This window comes from Hemibagrus wyckioides, linkage group LG07, assembly GCF_019097595.1.
Source record: "Hemibagrus wyckioides isolate EC202008001 linkage group LG07, SWU_Hwy_1.0, whole genome shotgun sequence".
Taxonomy (NCBI): Eukaryota; Metazoa; Chordata; class Actinopteri; order Siluriformes; family Bagridae; genus Hemibagrus; species Hemibagrus wyckioides.
The window spans coordinates 22,392,596-22,410,972 of record NC_080716.1 but is presented as its reverse complement, the minus strand read 5'-3'; the positions used below and the strand labels follow the sequence as shown (position 1 = coordinate 22,410,972).

General features: G+C 37.2%; 1 protein-coding gene across 1 annotated transcript; it reads right to left on the bottom strand.

Moving 5' to 3' along the window:
- Positions 1-7,938: 7,938 nt before the first annotated feature.
- LOC131355842 (nuclear factor 7, ovary-like) lies at positions 7,939-18,143 on the bottom strand. Its single transcript, XM_058394372.1, has 8 exons — positions 18,011-18,143; positions 17,673-17,757; positions 16,741-17,297; positions 16,303-16,398; positions 15,947-16,180; positions 15,688-15,850; positions 15,523-15,558; positions 7,939-12,155 (listed from the first exon to the last, which is right to left on the bottom strand). Exons 2-8 carry the CDS (start codon positions 17,737-17,739, stop codon positions 11,608-11,610), a joined length of 1,701 nt encoding a protein of 566 aa, XP_058250355.1. The 5' UTR covers positions 17,740-17,757; positions 18,011-18,143; the 3' UTR covers positions 7,939-11,607.
- Between the last annotated feature and the right edge of the window lie 234 nt (positions 18,144-18,377).

Here is an 18,377-nt window from a genome sequence, read left to right as displayed (position 1 = left end):
TGCGCATGCGCGAAATTACCGCCGCCAGTCTAGATATTGATTCTTTTGCGTTTTGTCTACAGCTTCAAGAATTTATCTTAAAAGGAGAAATTCCTGACAATTCGGCAAATCGTCAGAATGTGAGACGGCCGTTAATCAATGAATAAATAAATTGAATAAATAAATATTTTGTGTTTCCTAGATGCAGACATTTGTTAAAGTATGCTGAAATAAGTAGAACAGTTAAGCAGAACATGAAGGAATTAATTTATTTATGAATAAATAAATAAATTGAATGAATAAATAAGTATCTTGCGTGTGTCTTAAATGCAGACTTTTGAAATAAGTAGAACATATCTTTAGAAAATTAAATATTAAATGTAAAACACACACACACACACACTTACATACAGATCTGTATTACCCAATGGAGTCTAGAAATTGTAAAATATTTAATGTAATTTTTTAATTTATTTAATTTCATTTAATCAATTTAATTTGTGCCAATTTAATCGATTACTAAAGTGCAATATAATTTAATTGATATACTTTACCAAAAAAAGTCTATTTATATCAAGAGAATCACTAATAAAGAGCTTCCGGCACGGATCAGGAAGTGTCAACATCACATTATAACATTATATTATTAGTAGTATTATAACCACAATAGTGAGAGCCGACCAAGATGGTGTCTGTGTAACATTGTAGATTCGGAGCTCTGCTGATAAAATTCTGTTCTTTTGCTTCTGGTGCATGAGTTTACTCACTGTTTACCCCTAAATTAAACTAGAATTTTTAAGAATTAGAATTGGAACTAGAATTTTTTTAAGCTATGCATAGAAAAAATGCAAGAGGAAATTTTAAAGAGATTAGTAACTGTGGAAGAGGCTGTCAAAAATAATAGTGCTTCTGTCAAGAACCTCACTGAATCTTTGGAGTCAGTGGGCAGACAAATGGATGCTGTAGCTGAAAAAGGTCAACTCCATTGATGCTAGACTTGTGAATCTGGAGAAAGAGTATGGGAATTTGATGCATACAAGAGAAGATGGACCTTGAGAGTTGCTGAAAAGCAGATAAAGTTTTGAATCTAATCGTCACCTCAATAATCAAACTGTAAGATACATTGTTGACCACATGACTTTTCCTCTAGAGCCTCTATCAGGCTAAATGTTCAATTATTGTATACATCAACATGCTGAAGAAGTGCTGATTCAGACATTTTGAATTTTGCTGTTGTATGACTCTCGGAGAGGACTGAAATGATGCATCATTTGACATTCTTTTTAAGCATGTTTTCACATTTTTTTAATAGATTTGTGTTTTTCTGTCATCTCTCAATTATAATTTGCTTTATCATATCTCAATTATAACACTATCTCATCCCTTTTTTAGGTGACATCTTATGGGATGGCAATGTATTATCTGTTCATTCATGGCTTCATCAAAATTGGTACTTCTTAAGCATTATTGAATGAAGCACAGTACTTTTGGTCATGGATATGCCAGTGTCTCATTTAAACTGTCCTTGCTCCTTTAAAAGATGATGACCTACACACACGCTTGTATAGATCCTACAATTTACAGGAGACTGAAGAGTGTGAAGTTGTTCAGTCTTTCAGATGTAAATTTTGTGACTTATTTTATACTAGTACAAAAGACTTTTTTCAGCATATTAATTCACACTTGAAAAATCATGAAACCAGAGTGTGCTTTTGATGGATGTGATTTCAAGACATATATAGGACTTACACAACATACAGAAGTAGAAAAACACAAATCCTATTGCGGGAAACAATTTAATACTGATCTGATTTCACAGCATTTAATATTTACTGAAAATTAAATCCTCTCCCCGGTTTTTAAATCACATGGTCAAGTCGACAGACACGTCATTAGAGTTGGGTTGTGAAAGATAAGCATCAAGTCAAATTGCTAAAAATATTGGTTCTCTCTTGTTAAAATTGGAAAGAATCTATAATGTCTATTCCAAATGTCTTGGTGACTTGGTGGAACAGCTTCAGTCAATCTTTGCATCATCAGCTCACCATATTCAAAATTTATATTTTATTTATATTTAATTTATAAAATGTATTTATTATTTATCTTATATATGACTGTATGTATGAGAATTGAATTGAATTGGTTTTAAATGAGATCATACTTGCTTTTTCAGCAGAGAACCCAGAAGAAAAGAAGCACTGAGACATTTGACTAATATTCTCTTTGCTTTGTTTACACATTTTGTATGGCAGCTGAGACGCTTCAGCATAATTGGAGGAACCTCACTGAATATGAGGATCTCTCACATGCTTTCCTGTGCACTGACCAATGAGCTGGCAATATCAATAAATTGGGCTGGAAAGATGGTTAACAGCAGTCGAAGCAAAAGAGGGCATTCAAGGATATTTTCTTGAATATGTGTATATTTGGTGATTTTATATTGTGTTACCAGAAATCTACCTTACTTCATCCAATATTCACCTCCTCCAGTTCCCTGAATTAATGTATTCAATTGCATAAATTTATATCCTGCTGATTTTTTATTTTTTGTTAGATGGTTTGAAGCTTCCCAGTATGAATATATCCAGGCAGTCCAGAAATGGCTCCAATATTCCCCATATTGTGCAGGTGGAACTGCACATCAAACAGCTGCAACAGTTCCTTCAGTGTCTCCAGAAACAAATTAATTTAGTCCGTTTTTGCTTCACTTATGCTTCTATATGAATGTTTTGCTTTTTCCATGCCAATGGACTGAAGTGCTTTTGAGTTGACTGAATTAAAAAAAAGCTGTAAAAACACATCGAAAATAAAAATGTGAATGAAGTGGTGGAACTTCTCATTGATTTAAATCAAGATCACATTTCAGTTGTCCTTTCAATGTTGTCAGAAATGGATTAACAGATTTGTGAGTTTAAAATCCTTTCATTTTTGATAGAGTATGCAAGTAAAAAAAAAATTATTAAATCATTCAGTGAATCCTATTCATTACAATTTATTAGATTTGTAAAAGATTAAATAGTTTTAAATGTATCTCTTAATACTTTAAAAAATAAATCCTGTCAAAGATTGGAAATGAGTTCCTTCTGAATGTTTATGGATGTTTATATGGTTGTAGTTTTTGTTTTTCATGCACAGAAAGTCAGAGAACATGAGAGAAAAACATTGAAGGGAAAAAAACTTGAGTGTCTTTAGTGATAAATATCTGGTACATATATTTTACTTTTAATAAGAAAATGAATAAAATCACAATTTTATCAGAATTTCTTTTCTTACTTTCTTAGCAAAGTTAATCTCTGTTTAAACATCCGTCTTGGCGTCAGGAGAACAGGGACAAAAGCTACTGGGACATTTCCCTGACAGACCACCAGAGGGGTTTCTTGCAGGCATTTCATTATAGCCTGCTTTTTGTGGTGTTTCCCCATGTGTGTTGTGCCATGCCCTTTCTATTGTTCCCCATTTACCATAATGTTTTGCCCTTTATATATCAGCTTTTTTGTCTCTGTCTTTGGTCAGTCATAGTTTTGTGTTTTTGCAGTACGATGTGACGCTGTTAAGTTTTTCAGGTATCTATGTAATAATCATGTTCTCGTTACTCATCTTTCATTTGTTTCATGTTCAAGTTTTGTTGCCGTGTTAGTTTTGTTTTTATGTAAATAAAGCAGTGCCTAGATTTTATCCTGATTTTCTGCAATGTCGGCGATCAAGACTATAGTGGAGATCCGGTTTCAATCCCACTTCAGGCGGCGTCTCCTGACCATTTCACCTAAATTACTTTATAAAGAAATGTAAGAAGATGATCAGTCTTTCTGAAGTAGAAAAGGCTTAAAGGGCTTTAGTGCATTGCAGTAATAAAGAGCTATAGGGAGGAGGATAATGAGACATGCTTTAAGACTTCCTTTAAGCATATATTCTCAACTGTGAATTATAATAATTATCATCCTGTGCAATACAAGAGTACAATAATAACAATTTAAGATGTGCAATATCTAAGTGCAATTGTTTGTGTTGTTTGTGGGGTTTTATTGTGAAATTATTGTTATTAGGAATACTAATCTTTCTTCTGTATTTATATAAATTCATTATTTTTCTGTTTCATACTTTGCTGTAACATGGAAATTTCCCCTTATCTTATCTTATCTTATCTTATCTTATCTTATCTTATCTTATCTTATCTTATCTTATCTTATCTTATCTTATCTTATCTTATCTTATCTTATCTTATCTTATCTTATCCTATCCTATCCTATCCTATACTCCTGTGAGAGAGTAATACAAATCACTGAAGAACATATTAAACTAGAGGGATTAGGTGACCCATGTTTACAATGTATCTTTTTTTTTAGCGTTATTTACTATTTTTCATATAAGGTTATGCATATGCTGCACTTGATATGCTGATTTGTTCTTAAATTATCCAACCTAAACACCGCTGACTAAAAAATACCAAACAGCATTATTACAGAGAGGAACAGTGATCCTCTCATCCTCTTTATTCAGTAGCTGCCATTTAGATAATAGACTGCTTGAGTCACACACAATAATATTTGGAGAAAACCTCCTTTCCACCAGTACCAGATAACCCAGTTCTCTCTGTGGTCTAGTGTGAAAGAATGAAGTACAGATGAAGCTTGCTGAATGAAACTGTGAAGCAGATACATCAGTACCATAACAGTAAGATATAAATATAATGAAGCTGCAACATACTACAGAAAAACACTTTTCTCACTTATTCTCAGAGTAATTTCAAGAGTGACGCTGAGATGAGGAACCTAAAATAATAACACACACTACCTTACTGTGTCTGGACTCTGACAAAAAAATATTCTGTACTTTAAAGCATGGATTTAATTACTAACTATTTTACATGTAACCTGAAATTTACCTTATATGGCATCAATTTCATGCGTAAAAAAATATAACGTGCAAATTGAATACAAAATTTGAAAAATAACAAAAAATTAAAAGAAAATAACACAAAACACTAGGAATTAAAAACTAAATTTTATTTTCTGTGCTTACTTTTTACTCGATGCTTGTTCTTTCTGCTATTTTTTCTTGAAATTTAATTTTCTCTTTATTCACGCTTCAGTTTTCTTTCCAAGTTGTTTGCGATTCCAAAAATCACAAGTAGAGTTTTATGCAGATTAGCGGGCAGGATAAAAGTCTCCATTAGTCCATTGGTTCTCAATTGACAGCCCTTCTCTAGCTAATCAATAAAGTGACGTCACTGACGCATGACTCTGGCGGTTAGTGTTTTAATCTGTGTTGAGCAAGTGAGGAGATGGAGGATTAGCTACATGTAATCGACATCAATTTATACGTAGTTAGATGCTTTTATTGTCCAAGTAATCAGTTGTAATATGTCTAAAGTGTTTTTTAAATGTTCAATTGTTCCAGTTGTTTCAATATATGTGCAGCAAATTATGAAATAAATGTGTTTTAATTACATTTATAGCATCACTATACAATGCTTACATCTAATAACCCTAAATCCTTTTGCAGCTTTTATAGTAACATGCAGCTCCATAATGATGTTGATCTGTGTTCTGTCCCTAGCACACAGAAAGAAATAAAGAGTCTAGAAATAAATTCTAATTTAAATATGAATGAACATTCTCTCTCTTTCTCTCTCTCTCTCTCTCTCTCTCTCTCTCTTTGAAAGTGTTTTTGTAAATAAGCAACCCAAAAAAAATATGTACACAGGAAAGAATAACTTTCCTTCTGGACAAGGACTTTCATATGACTCTGGTATGTCACTGGTAAATCGTCCCTTTTTGGGATCTGGGTACCATTTGTACATGGACAATTTCTAAACTTACTACATTGGCAAAGATTCGAAATTTACACAAATTTAAGAAGAGCCCCGATTCACTGCAGGTCTTCAGAAAGGCCTCAGACCCCAGAGGGTTAAAATAAAACAGCAACAGCAACTGCTGTTAGGACAGAATGAACTATAGCAGTAACACACCTCAACAGAGAATTATAAAAACTGCAGCAATAAAACTATTGCAATGGGCAGAAACAGAAGTGCAGAGTCAAATACCTTCAAAACATTATGCAAAAAAACTGTATTTTACAAATCAAACAAGTACATCTTTTATCAACAAGAACACTACTGTAATGGCTGCCCTGAACATTCAGACTCTGACTTTAGACTCTTTTGACTCGAGCTTTTGCTATCTTTTCTGGTTTTCAGAAGCAGTGTTTATTCTTCTTTTTCCACAGGAAGTCTGTCTACTGAAAATGCCAGGAAAAGAGATAAAATGTCATAAAGTGTAATACAACAGACTTTCATATACTCATATAAAGCTGCAAATCTAGCTTTTATTAGCGGCCATCTCAAAAACATTGCACAAGAAATCTATGCTTCATTATATCAACAGCACGCATCAACAGCATTGGCCATGTCCTGATCAGTACATGTCCATCTCTGACCCTGCTACCCCGACCCTGTATCTGACTGATCTGAGCCTATGGACACAGTGCAAGACGCTGATAAAGAGTCAGTGTTAATATTAATATAGCATATTATAATATAACACAATTTGTTTACAAATTATTTGCATTTTGTTTTATTTGAGTTATTAAAGCTCTGCAGATACTGCATGATCTTGGGTTATTTTGATGTGTTGTCATTTCCTTTAAATATACACTCTAAATAGTTATATTTTGAATTTAGGAGAAATATTGTCAGCAGTTCACAAAAAATGAAACAAAACTGTTCATCTCACCAATACATGAACCTGTAAGAAAAAAGTGGTCTCTTATTTTATATATATATATATATATATATATATATATATATATATATATATATATATATATATATATATATATATATATATATATAAAATAAGAGACCACTTTTTTCTTACAGGTTCATGTATTGGTGAGATGAACAGTTTTGTTTCATATATATATATATATATATATATATATATATATAAAAGTATGAATTGAACTGTTCCATAGAATTGTATAGAATGTCTTTGTATGCTGTAAAATTGTAAATTCCCTTCACTGGAACTACTTCAGTGACTGATCTAACTGAATGAGAACAAATTCCAACAGCCATGTGCCAAAATCTAATAGACAGCTTTCACAGAAGAGTAGCGGTTATTGTAACATTAACAGTATAAGGGGGTTATAAGGGGGAATGCAAGCACAAATGAGTTAGATAGTCAGATGTTCACAAAGCATTTGTTCATAGAGTCTAATTAGTTTTGCTAATTAAACTATATTGCTATTAATTTTTAACCAACAGTGATGAATAATATTAACATATTTAACATGGAAATATTGTATTACTAGATTTCTCCTAGAAAAGTAGATGAGTATTCTTAAAAAGTAGGTGTCTCTGTTTGGTCTGTTTGTATTATTTGTTGTCTAGCTCCAGTGCTAAAATGTAGTTGCCAGGTCTAATATAGCATTTAAAATTTAGGCATTTAGGATTCATTTAGGAATATTGTGCCATCAGGTAAACAGGGACAATTAAAATGACCAGTATTTCAACTTCAGGCCTGATAAATATAAGATAAATATATAATAAAAGTCAAAACGTTTGTTACTAAGCCCTTGCACAAATGTTTCACAAATGAACAAACATGGTTTAGGTTAATTACAATTACATATCCTAGAATATGTTTTTGGACGTTTGTGTTTTAAATATTTATTAAACATTTTAGAGTAAAGACATCAATTGCTAAACTATTTGTAACTACAATTTGTGAAATTAAACACTAATATTTTTTGGAGCTGTAGCTTAGCCACAGAATATAATTCAATTACAAATGTTGGTAAGTAATTGTATTTTATTATTCTAAAGTAGGAAACATAAAAATGGCTTTCTAAGATGTTTGTGTATTATAAAACAGTTCTATGTCTTATATGAAAAGACTGGAAAAAAGTCATCAGAAAAGACAACGAATCCAGAAAATTTTTATTACAATATATGCCATAATAGTGATAATAGTCCTTCATCAAATGATGTAGAATATCCACCATGCAGTACAAGGCAATTATTTGTTATTACAGAAATAAAAGTAAAGTACTAGCACAGTTTATTTAATAAATACAAAAGGCTAATCTTGCATAATTATGCATAAGCTGTATAACTCCATGCTCCTCCTTCTTCTGCATTTTGTTTCTGATGAAGATTCAGCCATTTATTTCCCTCTGTGTTTTTAACTTTTTCAGTAAGAAATCAAATACTTCATTCACACATTTAACAGTATTTAATGGTAAATTGCAATATAAAACACATGTTAATAATTATCTTTATTAGATTGTAATAGACTAACAGTATTTCACTTTTACTGGGACTTTCATTGTTAGTTAAATTCATGTAAAGTCACTTGTAACTTATTCTGAAATTTAGCTATTGTTAGCAGACTTGTTAATGCCATCTCTTTGTTGATTGTCTTGCTAGTTTAATCATGAATACAATGAGGCCACTTGAGCAACATACAAAGAACTGTACTGCAGCCAACCAGTAAAGGTGCTTCAAAAACGTTTATTCTGACTCCCTGTTAGTTACAGGGACTGGGTTGCCAGGTCCAATAAAAATGTTCACCCAAATGTAATGAAAACTATCCTATTTCCAGAGTTACAACTCTGCCTGCATTTTCCCCTCCAGACCACCAGAGGGAACCCTCCACTGGAATATTGTTGGAATGATACGGAAATACTAGGGTCATCCTGGGGTAGATCTTGCCGGTCTGCAGTGGTCAGTATCTATCAAAAGTAGTCCAAGGAAGGAACACTGGTGAACCAGTGACAGGGTCATGGGTGGCCAAAGCTCACTGATGCACATGGGGAGCGAAGGCTGGCCCGTGTGATCTGATCCAACAGATGAGCTACTGTTGCTCAAATTGCTGTAGAACTTAATGCTAGTTCTGATAGAAAGGTGTCAGAATACACAGTGCATGGCGGGTCACGGCTGTTTTGGCAGCAAAAGGGGGACCAACACAATATTAAGCAGGTGGTCATAATGTTATGCCTGATCAGTGTATATACACTTATGTAATAGCAGCAGTTCGTGGCAGTATTGAAATGTGGTGTGCAAAAACAGCAGCTGAATAAATGTGCAAGACAGCATGTGCCACGTGTGTGAGTTCGGTACAGTTTAGTTTCCAGTGTTGAGGAGCCTGATGGCTTGAGGAAAGAAACTATTACACTGTCTGGTTGTGAGGGCCCGAATGCTTCTTAACCTTTTTTCAGAGGCCAGAGGGTGAAGAGTGTATGTGAGGGGTGTGTGGAGTCATCCATAATGCTGTTGGCTTTGCGGATGCAGCATTTGGTGTAAATATCCATGATAGAGGGGAGAAAGACACCAATTATCTTCTCAGCTATCCTCACTATCCGCTGCAAGGACTTGCAATCCGAGATGATGCGATTTCCCAAACCAGGCAGTGATGCAGTTCCTCAGGATGCTCTTGATGGTCCCTCTGTAGAACATGGTCAGGATGGGAGGAGGGAGATGGGATTTCCTCAGCCTTTGTAGAAAGTAGAGAAGCTGCTGGGCCTTCTTACTGATGGAGCTGGTGTTGAGTGACCAGGTGAAGTTCTCTGCCAGATGAACAGTAAGGAACTTGGTGATCTTGATGTTCTCCACAGAGGATCCATTGATGTTCACTGGACAATGGTCGCTCTGTACTCTCCTGAAGTCAACAACCATCTCTTTAGTTTGTTGGCTATACGTTAGGCTGTTAGCTGTTGCACCTCCTCTCAGAGACTGCTGACTTATCATTCTTGCTGATGAGACCCACCACGGTTGTGTCATTGGCAAACTTGATACTGTGATTCGAGCTGTGCATTGCTGGAGATGCTGTTCCCGACTCCCGGTCCAGACTGACTGAGGTCTCCCGGTCAGGAAGTTGAGGATCCAGTTGCAGAGGGAAGTGTCCAGGCCCAGCAGGCTCAGCTTCTCAATCAGGTGCTGAGGGATGATTAAGTTGAAAGCTGAACTGAACTATATGAACAGCATTTGTATTTATGCATCTTTATTGTCCAGGTGAGTGAGGGTCAGATGGAGGGTTGTGGCAATGGCATCGTCCGTGGATCCGTTTAGGTGAAACTGCAGGGGACACATTCTCTGGGTGTCTCTGCTGTCCTGGAATTGGCTGTGGCCAGCAGGTGCCACCTCTGCTCTTCAGGACTGTTTTTAATTGCACTGACTGGCATATGTTCAGGGAGGCTGCAACCAATGGCAACTCTATCTACTTGGAGGAGTACACAGCATCAGTGACCAGCTACATCAGCAAGTGTCCAAGACCATCATTACACGCCCCAACCAGAAGCCGTGGATGACCACAAAAGTGCATGCGCTGCTAAAGACTAGAGACTCTGCCTTCAGAGCAGGAGACAAGACGGCCTTAAAAACAACAAGGGCCAAAGTGTCCCAAGCCATCAAAGAGGCGAAGTGTGCATACGCCAGGACAGCGGAGACTCCCGGTGCATATGGCAGGTCATACAGGCAATCACAAACTACAAGACCACATCACCTGCCTGTGACAGTGATGCCTCCCTCCCAGATGGCTAAACAACTTCTATGCTCGGTTCGAGGTACAGAAGAGACTCAGTAGAAGAAAATGCAATGATTTAGCGCATGCACACTGATGGGGAAACACGGGAACTGAATTACTGGACCATCAGCTGTGACATTTCATGCTGCACTAGGGGTTAGATCACCATGGCAACCACAAACAAAATAAAATAAATCATAACAAAAACAGTCGAAACATTCGGACTTCATACATGTAGAAATAAGGTTTTCTCCAAGAGAAAGTTTGCTTTAATAATGTCTCACTGAACTCGATATCACTTCACTACAAACAGATTAAAGTTACAGTGATTTACTGTCCCGCTCAGAATTTACCCGTTTATCACATAATGACATTTTAATTTTCATTTCAGTGTGGAGAATGTAGTAAATAAAACCATGGTAATATTAATTTTTTTTAATGCAATAATAGCTAGCTGGCGTTTCAAACAGAAAATTAAATAAAATGTATATTTCCAGTTAATTCTGTTTCTTGCACTAGTCAGTTTAGTCAGAAAATTGTCGGGTGCAGCAACATGAAACGTCAGCGCCAAAACGTGTCAGTGACCAATCAGGTAGAACTTCCTCATAAATATTAATGAGACTCCCTCTGACGTCCTAACTTTAAGAATTTGTTTTCTTATGAAAACATCGTTTCCCCTTTGCACCAGCAGATGGCAGAAATTACCACAGATAGAGGATTAATTTATTTATTCATTATTGTTTTAAAGAACAGAATCAGCCTGACATTTTTATTTCTTAATAAAATATGAATTTGTTTGTCGTTATGTTTAATGAAGTTTTAAGGAAAAATACAGTTTTGTTCAGTTTTATCTACACAAACATGAACAGTTTAACTTAATACATTTTATTGATCAAATTAAATTCTGCAGTAAAACTCAAAGTGTGATCTGTAAATAATTATATTAATATTCGATTTGTAATAATCATAAAACCAGATTGTAGGATTAATATTATGTGTTTTTTTCCACCTCTAGTATGAACCAGAAAAAGTAAAATATTTCATTTGATTCTTTTTTAATCCCATTTAATTATGAAAATGAGAAGTAAATTTGCAAGGTGAAAATTCATTCAGTGTTAAATACAGGAGAGATGATCAGTGGTACTGAATTTTTACCTCCATCATTTAAACCAGGACTGAAGAAAGGATAGATTTTCTCAGTGAATGACTGACCAGTGAAAGAGTAGATATGAGATCTGGACTTCACATTATAAAAGGAGACCAGACCCTCCTCATAATCCACAAACAACCCCACCACCTCCACCTTCTCTCTCAGTGTGAGGGGGACAGGGGTATCAGCACAAGCAATGTACTGATTCTTGTCCCTCAGAGCCACAGTCCACAATCCAATCTGAGGAGTCAATTTAATCTCCCCCTTTCTGTTAATGGACTCTGTAGCCACTCCAACATCCCATGCAGTTTTCCCTCTTACCTGCACCTCAAAATAAAATCTCCCTGAGGAGAAACTCTGCTTTCCCAGAACCATAACACAATCATTAAACCTCTGTGGTGTATCAGGGAGATTCTGTCGTTCGTCTTCACATGTCACTTGTTTTCCATCAGCAGACAGGATGAGATTGGGATGAGCTGTATCAGGATCCAGAGTCATATTCACTGAGAGAAACAAAAAGTGTGTGATATGAGTATGCAGGTAAAAAATATTAAATCATCAACCAGTGGATCATATTAGTTAGGATTTATAAGAGGATTTGTAGAAGATTAAATAATGAAATATTTTTAAAAATAGGAATAAAACCTGTAAAGTGTTAAAACTTGTAAAATGGGAAAAGTCTGTCAAAGATGAAAAATATAAAATGTTTTCCTTCTTAGTAATATATTTGTGTCTGTAATTTTTGTTTTTCACGAATAACAATCACACTACATGAGAATGACAGTGCAACAGCAAATGGTTGTTCAAAATGTGGCATGCAGCTGAGATGGCGCTTGAACAAAAAAACATTTCTCGAGGGTGCTTACCACCAGTGTGCCAGTGACCACACTGCATGTGTGTCTATGTTGCTGACCCCTGCTCTATACAGTAAACTGCAACTGTAGTTTAGACCTGAATTTCTACATGTTTTCCTGAAGTGATTCAAAAAATTATTTTTATAACACACTTGTTTAAGGTGTCATTTAATGTTAACGTAAAACTAAATCAGGTTACGTATGTAACATGGTTCTCTGAGAAGGGAGCTAGATGCTGTGTCATGGCTGACACTATGGTAGCACTTCTATGTGGAAGTTGTGTCTAAAGGTCTGTGTGAAATCACTCCGATTTATCATAAAAGGGCATCTATGTCACATTACTCCAGCTTCTACTTGTCTAAAGGAAGTGCGAGTGGACACCCGAAGTATGGCTAGTGATGCAGCATCTCATTTCCTTCTCAGGGAACATACATAACATGGTGTAGTTCCCTTTCAAGACACTTATAGCAGAGCCATTTCCAGGGTCAGAAACAACTCAGAGGCTGACTCCATTGGCTCAAAGGGGGCTTGGAAACTGAGAGGTCCCAGGAGGTGAGGAAAGCCTCAGCCACCTGGCACCGAGCAGGAGATGAGAGACCAGAGAACAGGCACGTGAATTGCAGCAATGGCTGCCAAGTCACTTTAAAAAGGTGGGTCTGCAGGAACTTTAGCACCGTACTAATAGGGCAGTGAACTAGATTATGACACCACTGATTACATCAGATGCCAGACCAGGGGTTCTAAATCTCAGGGTAGGAGTGGAGAATCACCCCATGCACCTGAGAGAAGAGGATCCTCCTGATGAGAATCTCCCAAGGAGCACCATCCGAAAGGGAAAAGAAAAAGGCAAAGGGCACAGTGGGTGGACTTCTTAGAGGCGAACATATCTTCTGCCTGGCCAAAAATTGCCATATGCATTTCACCACCTAGAGGTGGAAATGCCATTCCCTGGGCCTCAGCCCCTGCCTCAGCAGAAAGCCTGGTTCCTGATCATGTGTTTTGGAGTGTAAAAAGCTCTCAGCAAGAGAAATCTGGTCTCTATCTAGGGCCAGATTTGGTGCACCAACCGGCACAATCACAGACCATCCTAATGATTGATGAAAGTGACCTCCAAATGTAGCCCCTGAGTTTCAGGAGAAAGTGATTCAGCATAAGAAACAGCCCCCATCTTCAGGCAATCTGTGTGACGTAAGAGACAGGAGCCCTTCTAAATTCCATGGGCAGGGGGGCCATCTAGGGCCACTCCCCAACCCGAGAGGAGGGTGTCCATCGAAAGAGTCCTGTGACAAGGACACAATCTAAGAGTGGGACCCAAGGTGAGAAACAGTCTCATGTGTAGCAGACACAAAGGAATAGAGCCGAGCACCCTCTAAGCCTGAGAGGCAGAGAGGCAGTGGTCTTGTCAGATTTTAAAGTCAGACCTTTACAGCAGAAAGGATGGAATTCCCCAGAGCAGGAGACAGATGTGCCCGCATCGTGGCTGAATCCCAAGATGCATATGTGAAGATATGCACCCTTCAGGATTATCGTCGCAAATTAGTCCTCCAACCTGTTCTGCAACACAATGACCTTGAGTGTTAACATCCTAGACTTGTATGTTTCAGCATACAATTCGGACACACAGGTCCAAAATTGGGGGTAGCCCCTGTCCTTCTTGGGAACCATGCCGGCTCAACCGGTGTGCTGTTCTCACCTTGCATAGTGCCCTGAAACAGCAAGCTGGCAGGGGCTAACCCAAGAGGTGGCAACACATAAGGAACAGGAGCATGGGTGGTCATGGCTGAACCCCAAAGCACCAGAGGTGGCGGGGTAGGCAGCAGTGGAAATGGCCCTAAAGGGGCATCCCCGAGAACCCTAGCCCTCGGGCGTTAGGATTCCTTTCTGGCCCACATGGCAGAGATGGTTGTCTCTCACCTGGGGGACCTTCCCCTAAGCGTTTCTTTTTCTCTAGTCTTGACAGGTAGGACAAACAATTCACACAAATATACACACAGCACTTCCTGACAACAAAGAAGCTGGAGTAATGTGACGTAGATGCACTTTTATGGTCTTGCTGGCAAGCTCCGCTTCGTCACATGACCTACCCAAGACGATAAATTGGCATGATTCCACACAGAGATTCAGACACGACTTCCACATAGAAGCATTCCCATAATGTCATACATGACGCAGCATTGAGTTCCCTCGAAAGGGAAATGTTTTTTTTGTCCACAAAAAACGCTCAAGAATATTTATAAATGATAGAGACACTGATTGGTGTACTCTTTTCTAACTGCATAAATATAAAACTCTTACCTTTCTAGCCAGCATGGCTCTGTTGAATGCATTTCATAATGCATTTCCTTCATTATTTTATTAGTGAAATGTAAGAAAAATGTGTGTCTTTCTAAAGTAGACAAGGGTTTAAGTGCATGGCAATAATAAGGAGCTATGGTGAGGAGGATAATGAGAGACACTTTAAGACTTTCTTTTATCTGGAGAGATCTACAGATAAAAATAAATCTGATGATGCAGTGGTGTAATTGTAACGTCCAGGCTCCCCGCCTACCACAGGGCTCGAACCCGGATGTCCATGGTAACTGCACGCACCCGCACACCATGGAAATCAGACCCATGCGCAGGATTAAACAAAGTGCTGCTTTATTAACGGGGGTAAGACAAGACTAAAACAAAACGTAAAACAAAACTAAACATGATAAACAAAACATGAACAGTCCGTCATATGGACCAACAAACGCATGGACATGAAAACAACCAAACAACCATACAAACAATGACTGGCAAAGACAGGCACACAAGGCCTCATATATATAGGGCAAAACTTCAAGGTAAATGGGAAACAGGTGACAAGGCGGTAAGGCAGAACAATAGGGAGGGGTGTGGCAAAAAGTACATGGGGAAAACGAATCACAAAGCAGCCCCCCCCAGTGGTCTGGCAGGAAACTGTCCCAGTGGTTCCTGACAGTAATGCTGATATGTATTTTAATATGAGAGGAAATCAGAAGACTCACTGTACCTGCATACTGCTGAATCCTCTTCAGTTCTCTGGAAACTAATTACAAAAAACATCACATACATTAGATTTTAGATCAGTTATTGTTATTTTTAATTGGAATTAGCACAAAATATATATGGCAGTCTATTATTAGAGACATATTTAAAATACAAAGTAATTTCTCACCGATTTCCTTTAACTTGTCATCAATTGTTTTAGTGAGTTTCTCATTCAGAGTCTGCTGAAGCTGAGACAGAGCTGTCCTCACAGTGTCCTCACTCAGATCAGTGTTAATACTGATCTCAGTCCAGTTCTTGGTGTGTGGAGGGCTGCACATGGAGGAGTAAATCTACAGTAGAGCAGGAGAGAGGAGAAATCTCTCAGCATGGTGAGTGTTGTTCTGTGATGTTCTGTATTGCCAGTGAGCAGAGAGAGGAACACTGACCTGTAGGAGGTGGAGATGCTCCTCAGTGTGTGAGAGCTGCTCCAGCTCAGTGTCTCTCCTCTTTAGCACAGTGATTTCCTGCTCCAGCTCTTTAATGAGTCCTTCAGCCTGCCTCTCTGCTGCTTTCTGCTTCTCCTCCATCACCTCGAGCAGCTCAGCCTGACTTCTCTCAATGGAGCGAATCAGAGCAGTGAAGGCTTCAACACTGTCTGCTTTCTTTTTCTCTGTGCTTCTCTAAAGGAGAAACACATTTTCACTTCCTTCAGATAACACTGAATAGTCAAATAATGATTAATTACAAAATAAAAAGAAAACTGAATTGATCAGATATAAACTCATGTCATGTTTGTACACACTTTGCTTTGGTCTACTGAGTGTTTGATTTCTTTCATCTTCTTCAGTCGGTCCTGAATCATCTGCTGCACATCTGTCTGTATTTTCACCAGCTGAGTCTGAGGACAGAGCAGAAGACAATATATAAAGAAACAAATTTATTTTTGTTTAAAGTGATTTCATATAAATGTTTTGTAATTTTCTTACATATACAGTATGACAGTTTCAATTAGTTCTGTTTGATGACATGTATTCATTTTAGGGAATCATTGGAGTATAGAAGTAAAATAGTGACAAATGTGTTTGAAGCAAAAGGGTTAAAGGATTAACATTAACTTCACCACAGTATTAGGACTTAAACTGATAATATGCAGATGTTTAACCTCTGATCTACTATTGAATAAATTAGATTGCATTATTTATCATAATGTCCAAAGTTGATGCTAATCAGTGTTTCTCACCTTCCTCTCTCTGCTCTCCTCCTCTATAGGAACAGTGTTGTGATTCTTGTGGTCTCCTTCAGTGCAGAACTGACACACACACATCTGATCATCTCTACAGATCAGCTCCAAAGCTCTCTCATGTTTCTGGCATATGTAGTCCTCCAGGTTCTCCAATGGATTTATTAGTTTGTGCCTCTTATAGCTGGGAACATGATTATGTGGCTCTAAATGAGTTTTACAGAAAGTTGCACGACAATCCAGACAAGATTTCAGGGCCTTCAGCTTCTCTCCAGTGCAGGCATCACAAAAAACCTCAGGTTTGTCAGAACCACCTTTCTTCTTAAAGTGATCTGCAACCTCTCTCAGTGTTATATTAATCTTCATTTCAGGTCTCTTGGTGAATTTCTCTTTACATAATGGACATTGACAGTGTTGACTCTTCTCCCAGCACTGTGTAAGGCAGCTCTTACAGAAGTTGTGTCCACATGGAGTGGTGACTGGATCAGTGAACACATCCAGACAGATCGAACACAGCAGCTGCTCTTCAGACAGGAGACTGCTGGAGTCATGAGAAACTAGATTTCATAGATTGTGAAGGAAATGCATTATTATAGGAAATGTATTAAGTTGCACATTATACACATGAACTGAACTGGGTTTTAGGTAAAAAACAAAACAAAACAAAACATTGGATCATGTTTATGCTTAATGAACAATGTGTCTGACGACTTCTGTGCTGAACTACACACACACACACATACACACAGCACTCATTCTGTATCTGTGAACTATTTTTATTCTATTTGTCTTAGAAATTTTCTATCTTTCAAAAAGGATCATTATGCTAAATTAATGTGGTTTAACACTATAAAAAGGTCCACTGTATGCTTAATTGACTGGTTAACTGATACATTTCAAAGTGATTTTCATAAATGATTTGTGTTACTCACAAGACTCTGGTGTGTCCATGCTTTTCCTTTTGCCTTTTCTTGGTTGTGATGATGAAGGTTCTGCCATTTTATGCTCCAGTTAAACCTTTACATCGAGAAATTGTTCATTACACAAACATTTAAGAGCATATATAAGCTGTTAAACCTGGTGTTTTAAAGGTGAGTAAGGAGCCAATCATAAGCAATGACATTGAAAAGTTGTTTACAAGAATGTTTGTCGAATTTAAACTTTACAGGGCCTTAAATTTGTAATTCTGTTTATTCAATGTAGCTAAATATGTTTCACCATATAACATAACATTCCACTTAATACTTTCACTGAAAACTGAAGTACCTACCTTTATTTTTGCCTCTCTTTTTGTGGAAAGTCAGAATTGTTTGTGTTTACACTCCTCTCATGCTGTAGTGCTGTATCATTCTGTGAAAGAGATTTCAGCTCGACGTAGATTTTAGCTCTCCTTTCACTTTCAGTTAGCTACTGTGACACTACTTCCTTGATTGACCAGATTAACAAAGGAACAAAGGGATCCCTCATTTTATCACAATGTATTATGTGTAGAATGGACCAATAGTGTGATTTTATAAATGAGCGAATATGATAATAATAAGCAGGCATTACACACATAGTTCACAATTAATTACTTTAATAACTCTGTGGATATTTTCTTCCTGCAACAGGTGATTTATTAGGCTACTTATGAGATT